Genomic DNA, 8,547 nt, shown 5'->3' with positions numbered 1-8,547 from the left:
ATGTTATAGAGAATGAAAGGAAGTGCTTATTTTGAAAATGTGGTAAGAACTAAGTGAAATGAAAGAAGTGAGTCTTGAAAAGATTTGGGAGAAGAGCATTCATGGCAGAGGAACTAGCAAGGGCTGTAAAAAAAGTATAACACAGTAATGGGATAGAAAATGACTGGAATACAGAGCCACAGCAAATACAGTGGCCTAGGACAGGGATCCCCAACCCCTGGGCCATGTACCCAGTACTGGTCCATGGCCTGTTAGGAACCAGGCTGAACAGCAGGAGGTGAGCAGCAGGTGAAAAAGCCAGCATTATGGCCTGAGCTCTGCCTCCTGTCAGATCAGCAGAGGTGTTACATTCTCACAGGAGTGTGAACCCTATTGAGAAATGCACATGCAGGGATCTAGGTTGTGCGTTCCTTATGAGAATCTAATGCCTGATGATCTGAGCTGGAACACTTTTATCCTGAAACCATCCCTCCCCCTCATTCCCCGATCTATGGGAAAACTGTCTTCCATGAAATTGGTCCCTGGTGCCATAAAGGTTGGGGACTCTAGGAAGCCTCTTTGAGGAGTGACATCTTAGCCAAGACCTGCTAGCCATCATCAGTTCCATCTTGCCCTCATCTCTCTCACTACAGTCACTTGGAAGGTCTGAGTGATGCTTCACATAAACTGACCTTCAAATGCATAATCTTAGGATTGAGATGAAGAGGGAATGGGGGAATGTACCCTCTTTTCTTTCTAGTGGGAACAGAAAAATTTTTCTGAGTAGAAACCTATTACAACTGTCAAAGTACATGGAATTGGCTAGGTAAATTGTAAATTATTACCATGATTTGACTTTTTGGAGACACTAAAAGCTACAGCCCCTTTTTTTTTTTTTTTTTTTTTTTTTTGGTAAAAGGGTAAAAATGAAGGTCTAAGCCCTAGAAGAGAAGTTACCAGATTCTTGGGATAAGTAAGATAGCCATTCACCAGGTACTGCTGGTTCAGGACCAAGGACAGCATCTAAGTGTTTCTGGGTTTTTTTTTCTGCCCCCTCCTTCCCCTGTTCATTTTAATTATGCCATACCTAAACAAATATCTCTTTATGTTTCTACTGCTGCTACTCCAATAATGCCAGAATCTATCAATTCTTGCAGTGCCTTCCATTTGGGGGAAGAGTATTCATGGCAGAAGAACTAGCAAGGGCTATGAAGAAAGTAAAACACAATAATGGGATAGAAAATGACTGGAAGGCAGAGCCACAGCAAATATAGTGGTCTAGGACAGGGATCCCCAACCCCTGGGCCACGTACCAGTACAGTCCTGTAAGGAACCAGGCTTCCATTGTACTGAAGTTCATCCCATGACTGTGATGCCCTTACTAATGTGCACTCTTTCAACAGTTTACCCCTATGTTCTTCATTGAAGTAACATACACATAACATTTACCATGTAACCATTTATAAGTGTATATAGTCCAATTATATTACATATATTCACATTGTTTTGTAACCATCACCACAGTCCATCTCCAGAACTTTTTCAGTTTCACAAACTGAAACTCCGCGCACCCATTAAACAATAATTCCCCATGTTCTCTCCCTACAGCCCCTGGCAAATGGCAAACACCATTCTACTTTCCTTTTTTTTTTTTTGAGACAGAGTCTTGCTCTGTCACCCAGGCGGGAGTGCAATGGCATGATCTCCACTCACTGCAACCTCTGCTTCCCAGGCTCAAGCAATTCTCCTGCCTCAGCCTCCTGAGTAGCTGGGATTACAGGTGCCCACCACTGCGCCCAGCTAATATTTGTATTTTTAGTAGAGATGGGGTTTCGTCATGTTGGCCAGGCTGGTCTCGAACTCCTGACCTCAGGTGATTCACCCACCTTGGCCTCCCAAAGTGCTGGGATTACAGGCGTGAGCCACCGCGCCCGGCCCTTTCTACTTTCTGTCTCTCTCCTTACTACCTTTTTGTTTACTCTGCTGATTGTTACAGGATGGTTCATTGTCAGCATAAGCATCATACCTAGGAACCTGTATTTATTATAAATGTAAATTCTTGTGCCACAATCCAGACAGACTGAAACAGAAACTCTGGAGTGGAATCTGCATTATATCAAGTCCTTTGGGTGACTCTGATGCCCGCTAAGGTTTGAGAACCATTGATCTAGTGGCTTTAAGTGTAAAAATCAGTAGTCTTTAGTACTTTGAAGTTGTAAACCTATCACCACTAATTCCAGAACATTTTCATCACCCTAAAAAGATTCCATTTTTTCATTAGTAATCCCTCCCCATTCTTTCCTCCCCCTAGTCTCTGGCAATCATTAATCCACTAATTCTACCACTTTAAAAAATCACAATTGAAGTCCTTCTTCCCCTATAAGTCTTTCCTGATACAAAAACATTTCCAAAGACCAATCAAATGTCTTAAGTACATTTGACACTATAGAAATACAATACTATGGTTATTATACAGATATTTTGTAATATTCCCATGGCTATGATTGACCTACTGCTCCACATAACTTTCATTGATTGTTTCATGTGGTGAGTCCTGTTTCCCTAATTAGATTTTAAGCTGTTTGACCTAAGCATCCCCATCAATGGATGAATGGATAAAGAAAATGTGATATATATATATATATATCACATATATATATCACATATATATCATATATATCACATATATATCACATATATATATCACATATATATATATACAATGGAATACTATTCAACCATGAAAAAGAATGAAATCATGTCATTTGCAGGAACATTAATAAAACTGGAGAACACTATGTTAAGTGAAATAAGTCAGGCACAGGAAGATAAATATTACACGTTCTCATCAATATATGAGAGCTAAAAAAGTTGATCGCATGGAGATAGAGAGGAGTGGAATGATAGATTCTCTTTCTCCCAGAGAATGTGAAGGATGTGTGGGTGGGAGGGGGAAATGAAGAGAGGTTGGTTAACAGGTACAATCATACAGTTAGATAGAAGAAATAAGTTCTAATATTTGATAGCAGAATCAGGTGACTATAGACAACAATAATGCACTGTACCAAAATGGCTAGAAAAGACAATTTGAAATGTACCTGACATATAGAAATGATAAATCCTTAGGTGATGGATACCCTAAATGCGCTGACTTGATCATTATACATTTTATGCATGCAACAAAATTTCACATGTACCCTATAATGTACAAATAGAGTGTATTGATAAAATTACAAGATACTTTAAACTATTGGAGGACAATGATCATGTTTTCTATTTATTTTGTAGACTTTTTCAGTAACTATAGAGCTGGCCAGCCACACTGTCATCTTTCAATCAATGCAGAAAATGTTTATTGTGCCCCTACTATGTGTCAGGGATTGTGGTGCCTGTAGAGTGATACTAAAATGAGTAGAACACAGTTCTTATCTTTACTGACCTTTCACTACAGTAAGTGCTGACAGACACATAAACATGATGTAGATATAAAGGGAGCAACATAAAATAGTGCTAAAAAGAACTCTAAGTTGCATACCATCAGGACCCAAAGGAAAAATAATGTTTTATTTTTATAAGGAGGAATAGGTTCAGAGAAAGATGACTTTACATGAACATATCTTCCCAAGTCCTGAGGTATGTTTCTTTGTGTAGAAGTTGGAGCAAGAGAGTAGCACAGGCATTCATGAGTACAGAAACCAGTCTAGCAAAGCCTCCAAAGGGTGGGTGTGTGTGGTTAACTGCAATGGCTTAAGGATTGGCCCAGGGGAGATGAGTGGTTAGATATAAAATAGGACTTGGTTTGAGTCATTTAAAAGTGAACTTAAAGTGCATTTTAAAGAAGATCTATGGCATGATATGCCAGTGGTTCCCAAATGTTGATGCATATTATAATCACCTAGAAAGCTTGTTTGAAAACAGATTTCTAGTATTCACACTAGACCTTCTAAATCAAAACCTCTGGGGTGAGGCCTAAAAACATTTACTTTTAGCAAGCTACCCTGGTGAATCTTACGTTATTTGTTGGTAAATGCAGGGTGGACAGGTGGAGGGGAGAAGTTTTGAAGTCAGAAAGCAAGTTGGTGGTTACTAAAATATTCTAGGAGGCAGAAGGCAGGGTCTGTGGAGTGACAGGAGCCATTAGACAGAAAGATAGGAAGATAAAATATATGATGAGGAGCATGCTTGTAATCCCAGCTACCTGGGAGGCTGCTGCAGGTGGATCACTTGAACTCAGGAGTTCAAGGCCAGCCTGGGCAGCCCATCATATATATTATATATATATATATGGTGAGGAGGTAGTTGATAGTACTTGGAGACTGAATGTTAAATGAATCATGCAGTTTTCAAAAATGTAATTCATTATTGATTCATACCCATCTTGTACTTTTCCATGTGCTCTCCTATACTTTGGAGGAAGTGTATCAACGAGGGAGTTCCATTGCCTGTAAACAGGCTCAAAGTATGTTCACTCCAAGTGCTATATAGTAAGGTGAACAGTAGATGGCACTTTTGTGCTATGCTGAATTTCCAAATTTGAAGGCCAAGGAAGAACAAGTGCTAAAATAAAAACAACTCTTTATAATGCTCAAGTAAGTAAATTCACTTTCTGTTTTAGGGGGAACTGGATAAGAAGGGCTAATTAGAGGTCAGTTTGTCCTAGCTAGTACCCGGCCTCCAGTAAAACCTTGCAGGTTTTTAAATACTGATCCTGCTTGTGGCTCCCACCCACATAAATGATTAGGTTGCAGTCCAGAGAGGTCTAAATAACCATTGTAGCAAGTGGAATTAGGCTTGAGGTTAGAAAAAACTTCCCCAACTTTGACCACATTTCCAAATGTCTACCTCTGAGCTTTTGCTATTTGCAAAGGTGAAGAAAAGCCGAAAAGAACAAAATCAACTATGGAAAAGAACAATGGGAAGGGCAGTTTAGAGTAATAAGTGAGAACAGTGGAATGAAAATAAAGGAGATATTACTTTCATTTTGTAAAACTTATTATTATTAAAACCTTGGCAAGAATGCAATGTTTTATACATTTACATAACACTTGCAATCACACAAAAGTCATGACAGTGATTAAGAGGGTGGATTCTGGGCCAGGTGCGGTGGCTCACACCTGTAATCCCAGCACTTTGGGAGGCCGAGACAGGCGGATCACGAGGTTAGGAGATTGAGACTATCCTGGCTAACACGGTGAAAACCCGTCTCTATTTAAAAAAAATGCAAAAAAAATTAGCCGGGCGTGGTGGCGGGCGCCTGTAGTCCCAGCTGCTTGGGAGGCTGAGGCAGGGGAATGGCGTGAACCTGGGAGGCGGAGCTTGCAGTGATCGCGCCACTGCATTCCAGTCTGGGCGACAGAGTGAGACTCCGTCTCAAAAAAAAAAAAAAATAGAGAGTGGATTCTGGAGGCAGACTGCGAGTGTCTAAAAATCTCAACTCTGCCACTTCCTAGTTAGCAGTGTGCCTTGGGCAAGTAACTTAATGTCTTTGCATATCAATTCACTCATCTATAAAACGGAAATGGTAATAATAGCACATCTCTAATAAGATCGTTATGATCACTAAATGTAAAAATTTGTAAGGTACTTAGAAAAGTCCTGGCATGTAGTGAAAACATAGGTAGGTATATTAGTCTGTTCTCACATTGCTATAAAGAACTACCTGCGACTGGGTAATTTACAAAAAAAGCAGGTTTAATTGGCTCATGGTTCTGCAGGCTGTACAGGAAGTATGGCTGGGGAGGCCACAGGAAACTTACAAACATGGTGGAAGGCAAAGGGGAAGCAGGCACATCCTACATGGCTGGAGCAGGAGGAAGAGAGCAAAGGGGGAAGTGCTACACACTTTTAAACAACCAGATCTCGTGATAACTCACTCAGAACAGCAAGGGGGAAATCCACCCCCATGATCCAATCACCTCCCACCAGCCCCCTCCTCCAACACTGGGGATTACAATTCTACATGATATTTGGGTGGGGACACAAATCCAAACCATATCAGTAGGTGACAAATTTTTTAAGATCAACTTTAGGTAATAGGATTAATAAGTAGTTTCCCTCCCATCTTTTAAATTTAAAACGTGTTTCTTGATAATTGAGAAAAAAAGTAAAAGCTAAACTTTTACTAAAACACTTAAATAAAAATCTATATTTTTTTCTTCTTTTGAGCTAGTTTCTAAATCTCCAACTTCTTCCCTTTTCTGCTTCTCCTGTGCCCAATATTAGACGTAACATATCTATGAGTAATCCTGAGGTCCTGATTACTCTTCAGCTTCTGGCATTATTATTTTATTATTGGGGTGAAATACCTGTAATGAAATTTACCATTTTACCCATTTTTTAGGTGTACAATTCACTGGCATTAAGTACATTCACAATGTTGTGCAAACATCACCACTATCTATTTCCAGAACTTCATCATCCCAAACAGAAACTCTGCACCCATTAAACAGTAACTCCCCAGTCTCCCTTACCCCCAGCCCTAGTAACCTCTATTCTACTTTCTGTCCTTATGAATTCACCTATTCTAGGTACCTCATATGAGTGGAATCATACAATATATGCTCCTTTGTGTTTGGCTTATTCACTTAGCAAAATGTTTTCAAGGTTCATCCATGTTGTAGCTTGTATCACAATTTCATTTCTTTTTATGGCAGGATAATATTTCCTTATATGTATATATCACACACATTTTGTTCATCCATTCATCTGTTGGATACTAGGATTGTATCCACTTTTTGGCTATTGTAAATAATGCTTGCTTTGAACACTGGCATCTGTTGGAGTCTCTGCTTTCAATACTTATGGGATATACCTAGCAGTGAAATTGCTGGATTATAAGGTAATTAATTGTATGTTTAACTTTTTAGGAACTGACAAACTTTTTCACAGAGCTACATCATTTTACATTCCCACCAGTATCCAGCATTAGTTTTAAACATGGCAGGCTTTTAAAATAAATCAAGCCTAAACTGGTAATATGTAGCAAAACTAAGAGTCCTGCAACAGTTTGCTGACAAGTTGCTGGTATCAACACTCTTAACATATCATCTCCTAGACTAATGCAGTGTTTCTCAACATAGACAGCTGAGACTCCCATAGTAATCATCTATGGAGCTTGTTACATCAGAAGGGCCCTGGATCCCACCTTGTATATGTTGATTCAGCATCTCTGGAAATGGAGCCCCCAAATCAACATTACAAATGCTAAAGCATGAGACTCATCAACCCTAGATTGCTGAGTTCTTGAAGGTAGGAGAAATATCTTAGTCATCATTGTGTCCCTCAAGGCCAAACATACAACAGATATTTAACATACAACAGATATTTAACAAGTGTATACTTAAATTAACTAATACTGTAATCTAAAGCCTACCTGTTTAGTTGTTAAGTACCATATTCAATAAAATTAAACTCAATCACTAGACAACTAGGGAATCTGTAATTAAGGTGTGTAGCATACCTTTCATTTGCATAAAACACATATCTTACCAGCTGTGTTCTATCATGCCCTTTGATGTTGCTAAGGATCTTTACACTATATGTAATTTTCAGCTCAGAACATCACGCTTTGAGGCAGGGTTAAAAAAAAAAAAAGGATATGGACTTGGAATTAGAAGAACTGTCTCTGTGTGACCTCTAAGACCAATATCTAGGAATCAAGTTTATAACTTGGAAACATTGAAAACATTTTGTAATTCTACCAACTTCATTGTTTGGCTGAAGCACAAATGATACTATGTGTAACAAAGCCTGCTGTAGAAACGTGGTCTCACAAAAAAACAAACAAAAAAAACCATGTTTCCAAGTCTTCCTACAGACTTTAAGTATCCAGCTGTGTAAGTTTAGTGCTCTAAGGTATACGCAAATGAGCAGATGAGAATGGAAACATATCGCAGAAAATTATTAAGTGCATGCACAACATTTATTTATTCATCCACTCATTCATTCATCACGCACATCCAGCATCTATATCAATATCCCGCAGGGCACTGTGTGGAAAACAGTGGTTAAATAAATTCAAATCTGCCCTCAGGGGATTTAGTTCCTTTTAGTATATTAATAACTAGCAAGCGGCCCCTCTTCATGTCAAAGCTTTACGTCAACAAAATAAGCGGTAGGGGATCACCTTAAACGTCACGGGTGCTGTCTCTTTAAAACGTAATAGAACTCTGATTGCATCGATCACAGGCTCACAACGCCCTTCCATTCATCGCTCTTATTCCCGTCCTGGTTACTACCCCACTTCCTGACATCAAACCAGGGAGAACGCGAGTGTTAGTTAACATGGCTTGGTGTGTGGCCACAGCTGACCCGGCGCATACCTCCCGTCCTCTCTTTACAGGGCTGGCGGTGTCTCTGGGTTCGGCTGGCCATGCCTGGAGCGCGGGGTTTGACTGGGCCGCCGTTGTTGTAGTGACCGGGAGGCGCTGCCGCTCTGGGCAGACGGTTCCGGGAGCCGCACGGTCCCCTCTCCTTCCCCATCCCCTCCCCTCCCCTCTCCGGGTTCCCCCACCCACAGGAGCCTTGGGCCGACCACTCCCCCGATGGCCTCAGCCACGGTAAGGACGG

The 8,547-nt window shown here is 40.2% G+C and overlaps 1 protein-coding gene across 10 annotated transcripts in view; it reads left to right on the top strand.

Moving 5' to 3' along the window:
* Positions 1–4,968: 4,968 nt before the first annotated feature.
* Positions 4,969–8,547, top strand: part of POC1B (POC1 centriolar protein B) — a 171,595-nt gene continuing 168,016 nt past the window's right edge. For 7 of the 10 annotated variants that reach the window (XM_055357908.2, XM_019038801.4, XM_055357906.2 and 4 more), the window contains exon 1: positions 4,969–8,537. In XM_055357908.2, coding sequence (XP_055213883.1) covers positions 8,523–8,537 — 15 coding nt within the window. In that variant the 5' untranslated portion in view covers positions 4,969–8,522. The remainder of the gene's footprint in view (positions 8,538–8,547) is intronic. The other 3 variants (XM_055357912.2, XM_063694204.1, XM_055357911.2) reach the window with 1 other exon arrangement.

This window comes from Gorilla gorilla, chromosome 10 (genome assembly GCF_029281585.2).
Source record: "Gorilla gorilla gorilla isolate KB3781 chromosome 10, NHGRI_mGorGor1-v2.1_pri, whole genome shotgun sequence".
NCBI classification, from domain to species: domain Eukaryota; kingdom Metazoa; phylum Chordata; class Mammalia; order Primates; family Hominidae; genus Gorilla; species Gorilla gorilla.
The sequence above is the reverse complement of the archived record's forward strand: the minus strand, read 5'-3'. Positions and strand labels throughout refer to the sequence as shown.